General features: G+C 42.3%; 1 protein-coding gene across 2 annotated transcripts in view; it reads left to right on the top strand.

The window, feature by feature from the left end:
* The window catches only part of LOC311502692 (replication protein A 70 kDa DNA-binding subunit-like), a 38,682-nt gene extending 26,801 nt beyond the window's left edge, over positions 1–11,881 (top strand). For both annotated transcript variants that reach the window (XM_084565024.1, XM_084565023.1), the window contains exons 14-17: positions 1,999–2,175; positions 2,317–2,424; positions 2,592–2,678; positions 11,127–11,881. In XM_084565024.1, the coding sequence (XP_084421150.1) occupies positions 1,999–2,175; positions 2,317–2,424; positions 2,592–2,678; positions 11,127–11,243 (489 nt within the window). In that variant the 3' untranslated portion in view covers positions 11,244–11,881. The remainder of the gene's footprint in view (positions 1–1,998; positions 2,176–2,316; positions 2,425–2,591; positions 2,679–11,126) is intronic.
* Positions 11,882–16,483: the final 4,602 nt, after the last annotated feature.

Genomic DNA, 16,483 nt, shown 5'->3' with positions numbered 1-16,483 from the left:
GCTGCCAGGTTCTAAGTGGATGCGCTCAACAGAAAATGACAGGTTGTCGTAATGTAAATGGTGAAGTGGCTATGTCTTTATGGATATACCAACAGGAAGTTCACAGTTATCCGTTGTGCAAACATTTGAGCACCTTTAGGGCAAATTACATGTTTGGTTGATTTTTTATTTATTTTTTTTTTTTAGTAAATCAAAGCCCCACAGCTAAACAGACATTAGATAAAGTGAGCTTTTATTCAAATGTTAATGCTAATGCACTGATTTTTGTTTTATGAATTTAAAAATCAGAAATAATTGTTGCCCTGTTTTCGGAGCCGGCCTCTTTCCTGATTGACTGCATGACATTTGCATCCAGAATTTGATGAGAGACGTTTTTCCCTCTGAACCCTGAAACAGAACATTTCAGTGTACAGTTGGCAGAGTGCTCTTTTCATTAATTGCTGCTCCTTATTTTCTCCAAACATCAGATGTGAATTTTAGTGTCGAGGGTGCTGGTAGGGTCTCCTACTTATGACTCTTTCATCGAGACCTTGCTTATTTATCGATGCTTCTCAGTGGAAAGGTGCATGCAGTTCCTTTTTGCATTGTGTTTTGTTATCCATATTTCCATATTTCTTGAGTGTTACTACAACATTTTAAAGAGTCATTGAATGTATTGTCTGTGGAACCAGACCACTCCTAACGACACTTTTACACATGTGACAATCACTGCTGTTCTTTTTGTTTAAGCTTAAGAAATAACATCTTCAGAAGATTAATATTTGAAGAAAGGTCAATTCTAATTTAGTTTCACTGCAGGGGCTGCATCTGCTTACAGCTGTATTTACATTATAGACTGAATCGAGAAACCGTTTTATGTCTGTTTTACGGTTTAAACAAGCAGTGAAAATGCAGCACGGTGCTATTCACATCTCAGGCTCCAAAAAACAAATCTGATGGGTATGTTCTGAAAATTTTATGAACCAACGCAACTAAAAGCCAGGACATCTCCAGTCATCTTCGTGTTTTAACATCGGCCAGCACTACAAGCAACCACCAACAGAAAGCAGAAAGCTGCCAGTTATACAGGGAAACTAGGTGATCCATAACACTGGTGCTCTTGACTGTTCCTCTCTCGTGGCCTCCCTCCTCCTTCAAATAATAATAATAATCTGGTGAATCAGTTAATTTAATTTATTTGTTCTCGCTCCTAGGTCTGCGAGAGCAAGAAAAAGGTTTGTTTTCTCCAAGTAATTTATACTTGATGAGAAGGTCTAGTGCCGAACTCCGGGGAAGGGCCCTCCCACAGCAGTATACGTCACACACTCTAAGCATTGTGGGAGATGCTGGGGATGGTCAACGAGAGGCAATTTTCTAATTATTTTTTAATGTTGGCCAGTCGGATCACGCCGTTCATTCAGCACCCACACACAGTATGCCGATCTCTACCCAGGAGAGATTAGCGGCCAAACTGCGAATATTAGCATCTGGGAGCGCACAGAGTGGCCGCTAGCATTTCTGCATTACCACACCAACTTCCAATTTCTGACCAGTCACAGAATAGTAACCGGACACCACACGAGAAAAAGGTTCTGCCCGGTTGATGTGTCGAGAACAAGCTGCGAAAACTCCTAAACGAGGGCCGCCAGAACAAAAGAGAACAAACTTCTCGCTTCTCACAGAAGAATGTAACAGCCTTTACTCTGGCACTCACGTTGGCCAAAAGTTTACCATGAAAACATGTCCCAGTTTGATTCGGTCGCAATCTCTTTGCAGGAACAACAATTTGAAAAATAAAATTTACTAGATGATAATGTTCGATTTGAAAGACTTCCAGTGCTTCACTTCATTTTCAGGTTAGAATAACCTCTGTACAGTATTGTATAAGGGGGCAGCAGCTGCAAATTAACGTCAGCCCCCGAGACGATGAAATTGCAGCAGTTTGAAGTGATTTGGTAGAAGTTATTGATCAAGCTCTGTCACTGTTCTCAGCCTTGAATCTGTGTTCTCTCTTTTCAGGCGGACTATTTCAGCTGCGTCGCTACTGTGTTGTACACTCGTAAGGAGAACTGTCTGTACCAGGCTTGTCCATCTGCAGACTGCAATAAGAAGGTCATCGACCAGCACAACGGACTGTACCGCTGCGAGAAGTGCAACAGAGAATTCCCTAACTTCAAATACAGATTCTTACTTTCTGTAAGTGCGACATGCACACGGTACAGTGCACATCGCTAATGCATGTCACATGCAGCGATGACTACCGCAGCCTCCGTCGTCACGCACACACGCATAAATAATCACTCATCCCTTCATCGTCTCTGTCTGTGTGACTCTCAGGCCAACTTGGCAGACTTCGGGGATAACCAGTGGGTGACATGCTTCCAGGAGACAGCTGAGGTCCTGCTAGGTCACAGTGCAGAAACGCTGGGACAGCTCAGAGACACAGTGAGACACACATACGGATACATGCTACCATACACAACTCTCCTTAAACTAGTTTCTTTGCATCTGACATCTAAAAATTGCTTTGGCAATTTTGCCAGACTACTTCCTGTAAACCGCTCCGTGGCCCTGGCTTTGTTTATTTATACCTTGTTTTCTTTGTTCTAAAGGATGAAGCGGCGTTTGATGAAGTCTTCCAGAAAGTCAACTTCACGACTCACATCTTCAAAAACAGAGTCAAGCTGGAGACGTATAATGTAAGTAGCTATAACCGGGGGCGCATCAGAATTTCGTACAATGCAGCGCAGTTTAGTTTCCCAGGAATAAAAGAGCAGGGTTTAATGACACACAACGGCGCTCATGATTGTCCCTGCGCGCATTTTTACTGTGATATTGACTAATGTGTGTCAGTCACAAACGGTTGTCTTATCGCTGTTCTGAGCAAACACACCAGCAGGCATTTTATTTCTCCCGTACAACAGTAATGGTTCTGGAAAAATAGGCTTTCGAAATAAACAGGCTTGCAAATAAGTAGCATTGTTGTATAAGCAGTAAATGGCCTCATTTAGGGTCAATTTCACAATCAAACAAAAAAGCACTGACTGCTCCGTGTGTGTGTTTGTGTGTGTGTAAACCATTTATTTCATATACAGACAGCGACCACATTTCAATTATGAAATTGTAATTGCAAATTGCAGCACTTAGTGTTTGTCTATATTTTTTTATAGATTCATGTAGCACTCACTCACTCACTCTGCCGTGTCTTCCAGTGCCACATAAAGTAATAATTTCAGCAAACTCAGGTATCCTGCAAGTATAGGCGTTAGGTACTCTCTCCAAATTGTCATTAACCTAAATGGGCTTTATCTTTTACAAACACTCGTTGTTTCATGCTATACGCGTCCCTTTGTGTGGATGCATGATACACTGCGGTGTGTCGGTTTAATTAACACACTACACGCCGTCCAGGAACTTGTAAAGCCAAGGCTCATCGTCACTTGTTATCTTTTGCAGCCACAAAACAAGATGCGCAACTGCGGCGTAATCACAACACACTGTCAGTCACACAACATGAATCAGAAATCATTTCAATTAGCATCAGGGTGACGGGGGAGCTGTTATATAGCCAGTGCACTTTGGATAACAGAAAACAAATACAGCTGTGGATTCATTTCTCTTAATTAGGCACTAATTAGCATTTAGCTATTGTCTGTCTAAACCTAATTAGCTTAATTATTCAGAGGGTAATTTGCTACAAGGGGCACATACCGAGAGTCTGAGTGGAATGATTGAGATGTAGGATGAGCTCTGAACGGTTTGTGTCCTGACCTCAGGAAATCCTATAAGGACCAAGAGTTCATGAGCCTTTAGTCACAGTCTGGAAAATTATGCGAGGGCTCATCAGGGAGGACGAGCCTTTACATGAAGTTGAGGGAAAGTCCTGCCATTCCACGTCTATACACAAGAACGCGCATTTCCTGCAGCGGCTGTCTAGATAAACACTCAGGGATTTTTTATATCTGTGAAGTTGAATCTTAACATGCGAAGTGAAGTGAGTGCTTACAGTAAATGTCAGCATGCCGTTGATGCTTATCATCTTGGAAGAAAAAGCCCGAAGCCCCATTAGCAGCAGCATAATGCTGAAGGCTGCAATTTTCATTACAATGCACAGCTCTGAAGTGTTGGTCAGAACAAACAGCAAACTGATGATTTGGCTTTTATAACAGCCGGTGCTGGAGCTTAAAATAAAGTCACGAGGGCTGCGTTACAGGACGAGTTGTGGTCACTCAAAAACAAATACTTCATAACCTTTAGAGCATGAATGTTACCTGTGAATTGTGTTCTCGGCCAACATGAATATTCACAGAAAATGTCATGGCAGTAAAATTGTGACACAGACTCTGCCTCCAAATGGTTTCATTCGGAGGCAGAGTCTGCCCCCACCCCCCGTGATATTTATGATGAAGTGAAAAATTTCATCAAGGTCCGTGTCCATGAGTTGTGATGTGTTTGCTAATGTTTTCAGAAATGGAGGAGACGGTAAGTTAATATATGGTAATTGCGTTTTATAGACTGTGTGATTTTAAAATATATTATACATGTCTGAGGAAAATGTTGACATTCCCAACGGCCTCATCTTTTTCAGTATACACTGATCAGCCACTACATTAAAACCACTGACAGGGGAAGTAAATAACATTGACCATCTTGTGATAATACAGTGTTCTGCTGGGAAACTTTTGGGCCTGGCATTCATTCATGTGGATGTTACTTAGGCATGTAGCATCCACCTAGACCAGACCAGGCACCCCCACCCCATATAGCAATGACACTCCTTGATGGCAGCAGCCGTCCCCAGCAGGATACAGCTATGAGAGAAGATTTATTACAGTGGCAGCTACCCTCAATCACAAGTTAATTGGAGAATACAACATACAAATGGATTTTTCAAAGATGATTTTTCAAAAATGCCTGTGTTTCTCAATGCATGCTTGTATTTAGAGCAGAAGTGATGCAGATGTTCATGTTTAATTTAGTGTTCTAGTTGTCAAAGTAATATAACCGTATTATTATAAATTAACTCCAATTAGCACATATGGAAAAACATTATCTGTCAACCACATAAAAACTGATTCTGTGATAATTGTATTTCGGGAAGTGGCAAGAATTGTTCCAAAGCCCCATAAGAGAGTTTTCTAATTGTTTTCTATTTTATTCAGTGAAAGTAGAGATAATGAGCTCAGTACAGATCCATGCTCTACACAAGGCTCATCACTGTACTCAGGTTTTATTTTCAGAAGGTGTGAGTCAAAGTTTACAGGTTTGTTTTTTTCTTTTTTCAAAGCTCATGATTCAGAAAGACAGAAAACACACACACACACACACACAGAGTTCATGATTTACTTGTTCAGTTCCTCTTTGTTCCTCAGTTCCTTCCCAAAGACTTTCAGAGTGTGACGCGAGACAAAAAAGATCAGACGTCTGCCACAATGTTTCCGTAAAAATAGAGCAGTGCGATGAAACGTTGGAGCTTGACAAGATTAATGAAGTTACAAAATTTGTGCGTTGTCATTTCTCACACGAGGAGAGCAACCTTGCTTAGGATCATATTTTAAACTTTTCTTGCATAGACACCAAGTTTGTCTTGTTACGGGGCCGAGCACAGATGATAAACTACCAGTTTTTAGGCTTAACAAGCACAATGTCATCAACTGGAAATGTTAAACCACGTGAGTGTGTAGAGGTGTGTTACACAGTTGGTGATTTCAGCGCCCAGTCAGTCTTCCTATCTGTCATTATTGCTCTGGTTTATAACAGATTTATTGTAGATTTTTTTCGACTTTGTTATTGATATTGAGACTTTACAGCAACAGAAGGAAATTTGGTTTGCAAAAGTAAGAAATGTCAGTATATTCACATGGATAAAACAATTAAATATTGATTATCTTGTTCCAGTGGTGAGTACCTGATGATGAACCACAACTCATTAACAGAGTGCCGGTAGTCCAATGCTCGTCAGTGCACGGGAGCGATGAAAAACACCCCGTCTGGTCTGGGCTAAAGGCCGTGACACACTAAGCCAACGGTCGGCTGTTGACCAGTGTCGAGCCATTAGTGAGGAGCATCTGTGGAAGAGGGGTTACTGTGGCAAAAGTGTCTAGAGGCAGTAATTGTTTAAATGTTAAGAGAGTCTCTCCTGAAAGACATTTACAGTGATGTGTCTTGTTGTACGCCATGAGAAGAGACAAAGAGTCGAGTAAAGAATGAAAAAGGAGAGGAGATCAAACTCCCCACTCGCTAGAGTATTCTCATGACGGTGTTAGGTTCAAAAAGGTGTCTGCTAATTGGGAAATGTTAATATTTTATTTTTGGAACGTGTCCATGTTGGCATACCATTAGGTTTGGAAAAACATTTGACGATGACAAGTATCGGTGGTTGAGAATGATCGGAGGCCAAGAAATAACCCAACAGTTGGATGGTATCTCTAATAAGCCACACAGAAAGGGATGATCAACAGGTCAGGAAGGTATATAAGGTGAGAAGGGTTTGACTCAGATTGGGGATTGATATAATTCTTCATGGACCAGCCTCAGTTTTTCCGTATTGTCCTGCAAATTACTGAATCTACTGCATCATCTCAGACTCTGATTGAACTTTGTGTTTGCTTCACTTCAGTTGGCTTTTCCTCCAAGGCTTCCATTGAAGGAATAATCCTCCACACAGGAAACGATTGTTTTGTATATTTGAGATGAGTACTTAAGGTGGAGTGATAGCTACGCTAAAGTGATCTCTGAAAGCGCAAAGTAGGTATGACTGGTAACGTAGGCAGAAAAATAAAACCGTCACATTATATTGATAGTTTATGATGTCAGTGCAGATGACAGCTATTTGTTATCCGGTTCACACATAAAACCTGCCGACAAAACAGATGTAAATAAAAATTCAAGTGTTGAGTTTAATACAGTTCCATCTAAACTGTCATGTTTCATTAAGGTGGAGCCTCACAAAGAGCTACAGCGTTTGCAGTGAATGAGAAACCTGAGCTACAGACTCCCATCCCTCTGCCACAAGTGCTGGTAACAGAATTCAGATGGTGGTGAATTAGATTTACTGAGCACAGATGAGTGCACTTTTCATATAAGCATCTAATTTGCATTTCCTCCAAACACTATCCAAGAGTATTGATGCACTTAGCATCTGGAGAAGTGTATTGGGTTTCTTGCAATAACCGAGTCCCAGTCTTGGTCAGCCTTTGAATATATTCCTGGCTGGTTGTTCATCTTAGCGGCAGAAAAAACAGATGTGCACCTGCAGGAGAGCCTTAAATGTACGTGTGCATATGTCCGTGCTCGGGCGAGCGAGAGTACAAGCGCGTTTGTTGCAAGTGAATGGATTGATTTTACCTCATTGAATGCATTAGTGTCAGAGGGGACCTGCTTTTCCTTCCTTATGTTGACAGACAGCCCATCGAGAGCCAAGTACACACTTAACACAGTCACTTTACGTCGGCTACAAATCATACTCTGTGCCTGTCCGTCAGATTATATGGCACAACGTTGTGATCTTTACGTCATGCCATTTGAAGCCTTATCAACACAGCCATTTAAATAATCAGTATCATAGTTCATATTCACAATGGCTACATTCATAGACACAACGCAATAACACAGTCGGGATAAAAATGCCTCATGTAAACACCTCTGTTGGAGCAGTCTGGCCCGATTAGAAGGAAGTTTCAGTCAGATTCATGGGGTTGGTGTAAGTCTTTTGACAATGGGTTCATTAGAGACTAATACCAATGTAAACACTTAATCTGCTTGTTTGACATCACAGCAATCAGAGCCAGTTTGTTGTAAACCAACACAAATCCACGGGACTCTCATATGAGGTGCATGACTACGTCGTCGTTACTTTTCTGTCCACAGAGACAGATTATACCCTTTGCTTGAGTATAATCAGTTCTCAACAAGTGACTCCAGACCAACTTTCCAACACAAAACATTCGTACAAACAGATGGTTTGCATCTCTGAACCTCCTCAGTTAAACTTTCCTCCATGTGTTCCATCTTCATTGATCCAAAGCAATCAATTGCGGAGATGGAGAAGCAGCCGTAAATACGCTACTGGCTACGTTCCCGTCGAGGGGCACGTCAGCTATGGAGTTAGGGTCTGCGCTGTCGCCGTAGCTACGCCGTCAAATTGACGCAGAAGCCTAAACCACCTATCCGTCTCGGTCAAACTAGTGGATTTGCGGCCATCGCTGTCGCAGAGCCACCCCACCAGCTCAGCTAAAAACTAAACGTTCCCCTTTAGCCCAGTTTTAGTTACAGCTTTGTTATTTTATTTCCTCCACAGGCATCTTCAGTTTTATGTCATTTTATTGTTCAGTGCAGCACAGCATACTCATTAATTCTCTTTATGGCATCAGTAAGAGGGCTGGGTTGCATCTGTGAAGCTGTGTGTCCACATGTTGTTTTCAGGGCGCAGGCATCAGGGCGCCGTGTTGTTTATTTCCTCGGGGAAGAACCCCTACTTCACCCCACTGTCTGAAAGTGAATTAGACAAGCGGGGTGAATGTTCAGCCACTGAGTAATTGTTTCCTCCAGATGTGGTTGGACCGTTAGCCGGCGCACATTAAACAAACGGGCCTTCTTTCTCACAGAAGACCATGATTTTTAAACAAGTTGTCACCTGAAGTGGAACCTCCGTCTCGATGGCGCCCTGTATGGCTTAATTTGTCTGCAGTCCTCAGGTAGAGGCAAAGTTAACATACTAATGGAGGTGTGGAGTCACATGCGGTATGATAATGGACAAATGTTAAATCCCTGATGCTGGTTATGTTGTTTGAATTGCTAATTGATTAATGAACTGTCATAGGATTAATCCTTCTAATAGAGGCTGCGATTATAATGGAAATGAGCTTTTGGCTCTACGTCTTCATGAGGAACCACTTCATCATTTGATGGCACACCGATCAGGCATAACATTATGACCACCTTCCTGATATTATTGTGCCTCCAAAACAGTTGGGACAAGTTTCTGTAACACAGGCAGGTCTTTTTGTACAGATCTCAGTGTGCTCTTGTACTGGGACTGCATACATTGATCAGGCGTAACATTCTGACCACCTTCCTAATATTGTGTAGGTCTCCCTTGTGCCTTCAAAACAGTTGTGACTCATCAGAGAATGGACATGGGCCTTCTGAGGGTGTCCTGTGGTGTCTGGCAACAGGGTGTTGATAGTGGGGGCATTTGAGGGGAGGGGCCTCTGTGGATCATCCCACAGATACTTGATCAGTTTGGGATCTAGTGAATTTGGAGGCCAGGTCAACACCTTGTTCTGTTCTTCATGTAAGAGTCGCAACTTTAAGTTGATGTATTGGGAGCAGATTAAAAAAAACGATGACTTTGACAAGTGACTGCATCAGATCAACAGTAAGTCTTGTGGGGTGTTCCTGCTCCACTGTGCTTAGTGTCCACCAAAAGAAGCTTTAAGGGAGGACAGCCAGCGAAGACTGATCCCACAGAGGAGCTGCTGTAGGACATATTGTTGAAAACGTCAGACCCGCTGACAACTTCGGCGAGATTTATGCTACATAGCTCCATACCTTACGCGGTAGCCTGACATGCACCTCACCAGAGATGCGACTACACGTCGCAGCGACACAGGCCATCATAAGAGCTGTAACTGGTCTGAAATGCATTTTCTTTGTCCACGTCTCTCAGCGGCTGGACAAGCACAGGAAAATCTCCCTCGTTCTGCCTCACCTCAAAGGTCAAACACACCAATTACTCTGACGTCTTTTCTCTTTTGTGTGTTGCAGCGATTTCAGTCAAACTTATTAGCCCTAGCTCCGACTGGTGCCTTCAGTTCCAGCTGCCATTGTTTATAGTCCGTGAAGAAACTCCACACAGTAGCAAAGAAATCCCACCACCAACTAGCTGTAATTACACAACAGTACTGCCATAGCAGTGCTCTGTAGGAGTGTAAACCAATCTGCTGTTAATGACTTGGTTCTCAATTCCAGAGCTAATGCGGAGTCCATTACTTCATGAGTCAGAGCTGATTTGTTGGCACGAGGCGGACCTACACGATTCTAGACAGGTGGTTTAAAATGTTGTGGCTGATCGGTGTATATGTCACCGGTGGTGGCTGTTACTACAGATTGTCGAGACTCACTGTGACACAGAACTGTGTGGGGATTCAGTCTGCTTAAAACTGCACATATTATTATTCATTTCCATGTGGCATTGTGTTTGTACGTTTCATCCTTAAATTATCAACAGTGGTGTGTGATAAGTTGAATTTTGTCAGCGTTTACCTCGTTCACCGAAGAGAAAAACACTTGTTCGCTTTCAGAGATGGAAGGAAAATGTCACCTTTCATGCTCTGTTTGCCCCTCAAATTGTGTTTATCGTAGTGATATTCACAGTTCCCGAGTTGGGAGACTAGTTTGAAGCCAAGTGGGGTTACTTCCAAATTACGTTCGGTCAATTCAGGGCCACGTTTATAATGCCGATGCTACAGTTTGAGTTTTGCTAAACACTCTGATGATATATTAGGCTTCGGTGTGTTAGGACAGAGTCTGACTGTGAAGAAAAATCCTTAAATTCATCACCCTTGCGTACGTTCTAGTAACATTTGTTTCACACCATTAAAAAAAGCCACTCGCCCCTAGACTACATTAACTGTATGATACATTTTCAGACATACCAGAACAAGCACTAAGCAATGCAAATCAACATCAACATATTAAATACTCCGTTAATTATGCAGTTCTGCTCGAGCTAACGACATGATGGCTCACTCTTGCCAAAAGAACTGAAATTAGACTGTTCATTAAAATCCACTTGGCTTTACACGGATTTTCGGATTCTGGCAAAAAAGGGGTTTCTGGGACATAGTTGCGGATATAATTGAAAAACTGAACAAGGACTTGCCTGGGTTTTGCTCTCCCTTATGAAGGGTTGCCATAGTTTAACAGATTCTGGGACTATTGATCCTACAGAAAACCGTGTCGGCTGGCAGCACACACCAGCTATTAGACGGAAAGCCACGTCGTCTCCCAGAACCAGCTCTCCACTATCAGAAGATTCACTTCTGTCGCTTTCATTTTCTTGAATTATGCTCATTATAGCGTTAAGATTTGTCTCTTTATCAAATGCTACTGCGTTTAACTCTAAATTCTTCTTCCCTCCTCAGGATGAGAGTCGTGTGAAGGTAACTGTTTTGGAAGTCCAACCCGTCGACCACAGGGAATACTGCAGGAGACTCCTCAGTAACATTCACAAACTGTCAAGCTGTACTTGGTCCCAGTGATCCAGATGGCTGCATGGTAATTAAACACGTCTTCGACTGGACTGTGACTGGTGTCCGACTCTTTCCACCTGTGAGATAACAGCATATCTGACTAAGGCAGCAGAGGGGCGTCCACTGATTCATCGGAACAAATGGCAGCCAAACAAAAGTCTGATATTTAGTTGTTCCCTTGCATTTTTCACATTGGCATTGTCATGGAAATGACTCTTACCTTTAATTTAACAGTTTTTTGCTTTGACTGTTTGTTTGCGCCATTTTAGACCCGCTTACATTTTTATGTCTTAACATTTACAAACTAAGATCAGTGTTTTCTCTTTCAATTACAGAAGTGAATCATCCCTTTGTTTTATAATTGCTGACATAGAAGAGTTTATTTATTTTTTATTGCTTTCTTTTAATGAGAGTGGCAGTGTGTCAGACATGCACGTGTTTAAACAGGAAGAAATGCAAAGGTTTGTTTTCTTGGCTGTCAAAAAAATAAACGAGAAAACAGGTGAAGGTAAAAGATGTCGTCTTTGTCTTTTCACTCATCTTTTCGCATGATGTCTGCAGGTCTAGAAATGTCTTAAAGGGGAACTGCTGTTTTTTTACAACCTGGACCTTATTTATGGCATAAAATACGATCATTTACTCACCCATATAACTTTGGTGTTATACGCAGCCTCTCAATAACGCGTTAATTGCAGTGAAACTCGTTCATTTCACCAATATTTTATTATGATACGCTCGTGCTATTCCCTGTTGAGTCTGGCGTTATCTGTTATCTATTCGTGGACGTGCAGCGGTTTGTCTTTGGCCAGCTGTTCCTCTCTCTGCCTCCGCATCCTCATCTGTATACTCAATATACAAATAGGAAAACGAGATGACATCATCCAGGTCAGAGGCTGGTAGGTCAATCTACAGACTCCAGATGATGATGACAGGTAAGTCTGGACTCAACGGGGAAAAGCACTAGCGTATCATAACAAAATATTGGTGAAATGAACGAGTTTCGCAGCAGATAATGCGTTATTTAGAGGCTGCTTTTCGGTGCCCCAGTCACTCCCACTATATGCAGGGTTCGTACGGGTGCTTGAAATCCTTGAAAATGCTTGAATTTTAATGTTGTGTTTTTAAGGTTTGAAAAATGCTTGAATTCTGACTCTACTGCTTGTAAATGCTTGATATTGTAATCACACATATTTCAAAACAAATAGTAATCTCACTCAATAGACCACTTATTAAAAAGATAGCAATAAAATTGTCAAATTAAAAAAAAAATGTTAACGCTCTCTCTGGCGGACTTTACATGAGCCTTCGTCTGTTTATGTGTGACGTCGTCCCCAAGTGGACAGAGAGTCGAACCGACATGGCGGGAGGGTGTCATTTTAATGAGCGTTGGCTCGACAACATAAAATACAAAACATTGAAATCTGGAAAGGATCGACATGGGGCTTATTGCAGAGTCTGCAAGAAGGAAATACGTCTTTTTGCTATGGGAGAGTCGGCTCTGTCAAGCCATATTAGTAAGCCACACAAGTAATTTACTGGCTACATGCTAATTGTTATGCTAATGTTACCCGCTAAGTTAGCTACATGCTAGGCGTACGTATGTCGGGCGGCCCCAGACTAAAGATTTTCTCGGTCGACAAGTGGTCAACTAAGCCCCCACCCCGTGGACGGACTGCTGGTTCCATTTATTTATTTATTTATTTACTTTGACCGCCGTGGAGGCTGAGTAACGTTAATAAGTTAGGCTACTGCCTGAGGCTGGCCGGTCGGGTTTTAATTACAGGCAGTAAGTTATGTCTGTATCACCAATAAACACAGTTGATGAGACTGAGATGGGGCTGTGACACCTGCCCGCCGGTGAGCGCTTTATGACGGGGGCTGGATCGGCAGCAACCGCTGCTCGTTTAAACAGCATTGGTACGTGTTCTCCAAACCAGACACGTCTACGCGATCGGTCGGCGCCCCGCCCCCCTGAAAGTCAAGTTAACTTTATTTTATATATCGGACCAGCGGAGGCATTTTCATTTCGGCGTCCATGTTAACCGATTGTGTTGTGCACACCAGACGCGAAGCGCCGCGATCGCCCGCGGTCGGTCTATTTTGTGCACGAGACGCGAGCGCGTCAATCCTTGCAGGAGGTCATGCAAAGAAACACGAGAGAATCCGGTCAATTTTCAAAATAAAACACCGCGATTGACAAATACGAGAGGCCAATGTGCGCAAAACTGTGGTTAAATAAAAAAAAAAAGTGAAATTGACATTTTTGCGTGGGCATGAATTTATCACATAATGCAATTTACAAGTGGTTATGGTACTGGAAAAGCTTGAAAACTGACCTTGAAAGTCCTTGAAAAGTACTTGAATTTGACCATGAAAAAGGTGTACGAACCCTGTATATATCTAATTATCTGACCAATGACTCCAAATAACACCAAAGTTATATGGGTGAGTAAATGATCGTATTTTATGCCATAAATAAGGTCCAGGTTGTAAAAAAACAGTAGTTCCCCTTTAAAACAGTCCTTAGATGGTATTAAAAAGTTGTCTAGCACTAATGCAGACTAATGCCACTTTATACACATGTAAGCTGCTATCACTGGTGATATAATTACATTGTGTTACTGCATATTTCACTTGGCTGTCACTTCCAGCACACAGCTCTGCAGTTTATTTATCCGTACGCTCTGATTTTCACTTTTCTGACTCCCTGGAAGGCTCCAGCAAGGTAATTATTTTCTTGGTTTTCCACTCCGTCAGACCTGCAGCAATGTTTAGGATTAGGAAGTTCATCATCATCTGCAGCTTATCCTTCTTCATATCATCAGGAAATATTCATGTCCACTAATGGGAAGTACCAAGTGCTCTGATAGTTTGATATAATGAGTCATTTTAGGCCGTATTACCCATCCATACAGTTTTATTTTATGTTGCGGCTGCCGTGTCCATGAATGATGCAGAAACCCACATTTCATTGACAAACCGGGCATCTCTCTGCTGCTCTGTATTACACCTGTAGTCAAACTGAATGTGTCTGTCAACTTTGCAGACGTCTTCTTGTTCACTGTGAGTGCACATTCAGACGCTGGAACACACGGCCAGCGCCTCGACTAAGGTGTGGCTCAAGGGCATGACACTGATTTATGTTGGCAGCAAGCCGCCTGCTCCGTCGGCGCCGTCTCCTGCCTGCTGCCTGCTGCCTGCCACGCTGTGTTTGGAGGTTTGCATACACTGATCTTTTTATCCCACTCACCTTTCCCTCTGCTTATTCTGTTATCAGCCTCTTTTTTTTTTTTATTATTTTTCTTTTGTTCACGGTGCTCTGAGGATGCAGTCTCTAATCATCACTTTAAAGAAAAACAGTCTGACCTAATGCATTAAACGTAGCAGCCTAACATTTACTAATGCAGGAAACATTTTAAATCCAAAGTATGAAAGGAATCAAGCGAATGATTAAAGGCTGCTTTTGATTCAAACGTTCCCGCATATTTTAAACCACTTACATCTGAAGTGACACGTTTCCTTTGCTCCAAAGCTTCGCCAGGTCAAAAAAATAAATAAATAAAAAATTAAATCCTGACATTCTTTTTTCTATTAATTTGCTGGAATAAGCGGGTGCAGTCAATGTAACACTCTGTTCTGCTCTGCAAATCTAAAAAGGGAGTCCATGAGATCAGGAAGTCATTTCCAACTTAAAGCCTTGCTGGTGATTGAGACTTAAGATGGAGACACGTCAGTCTGAGGCCTGAACCAGCCCCGAGGCGTTGCGGTGACACACAGTGAAGAGATTAGGAGAAATTCCTTTTTTTATTTTTTTTAATATTATCTTTCGAGCACTTTATCTTGACGTGCGAAGCAGCAGTGAACTGAATTGCGGCTACGGTTGGCATATCTTCTTTCTGGGAATGTGGGAGCTTCAGTCCGGCGAATATGTGGTTTGTGTCTATCTGCAGAATGTGCGTGAGGCTACGAGGGCAGCAAAATGGAAATGGGCTGCGGTTATCAGAGAGGTCGAGGCCCTGATCACAGACTATCTGTTCACGGTCCTATCTCGAAACACACTGTTGTTTAGTCAAGCTCGTCTGTGTTGGTGTGTGTGTGTGTGAGCGATGTTTAACAAAAGCAATGTATGCAGCAGCTATGTAGCCTCCAACATGTGTAGGCCAGTGCATATCTGCGCCTTTCATTGAGGAATCGTGTGCATGTGGCATTCAGACAGCCATGTCTAACAATGTAAAATATGCCCGGGCTGTGTTTTCAGTCATTGCCACGGTTACAAATGTCACTGGGATTTTTAATTTGAAGCTCCAGTTTTACTCTGGCTCTCGGTGGTCTCATTTACACTTGTCATTTCAAGTGCGGATCCGATTCAGCTGAAGCTGTTTGGTAAATGCCAACGATGTCAGGGGGAAAAAAAAATAAAAAAATACTTCTGCTGCTTAGTTTTTCAGTTCAGTTTTATTTATAATAGTGCCAAAATCGAAGATACAGACTGTCATCCCAATGCACTTTACATAGTGAGGTCAACACCTGACAGTATTTGTGAGATTAGAGAAGAGGAGTAAAGCCTTCTCTTTTAAAGGACCAGTGTGTGGAACAGAATACAGTATTCAGAATTATGTTTGTGTTTGTTCACCTGCTACTACAAATCACTGTGTTAATTGTGAGCTCAAAAAATTGGAAGTAGAAGACGGCCACTGTAGGTTCTCCAACCTTCAACCTTTTGAGTCACTCCCCATAGATCTCTTTACAGCCTGGTCTCTAATTAATGATTCCAGTAATGACAACTATATGGAGGCTGAATTTCTACATAACTAACCAGTTTAAATGACATCAAGGCTTAATACATACTCGTGAAGGTTGCTAGCTGCCTACCTCAGTTCCTCTCTCGCTCCACCTCTTACCACCTCATACCATCATACCATATCTGTATTAACTGGGAATTATTCACTGCTACGATGGTGGAGCTCTAAGCAACCGCACAGAGCTTCAAAACTGTTCTTCAGGAATCTCATGGGTGACGTCACTAAGGGTTCCTCCATCTTTACATACACTCAAAAGCAGTGGTTCCCCTACACGCTTGAAGAGAGAAGGATGATGAAGTGATATTTGGTTAGTTGCAATCTGCAACCTCACCACTAGATGTCACTAAATCCCACACACTGGTCCTTTAAGACAGAACCAGACTCATAGGCAGTTCATGCTTCTGTGTTAAGTTAGCGCAGAGGCTACAGCGACAACACAGAGCCTCG

Source organism: Chelon labrosus (genome assembly GCF_963514085.1).
Source record: "Chelon labrosus genome assembly, chromosome: 17".
NCBI classification, from domain to species: Eukaryota; Metazoa; Chordata; class Actinopteri; order Mugiliformes; family Mugilidae; genus Chelon; species Chelon labrosus.
The sequence above is the reverse complement of the archived record's forward strand: the minus strand, read 5'-3'. Positions and strand labels throughout refer to the sequence as shown.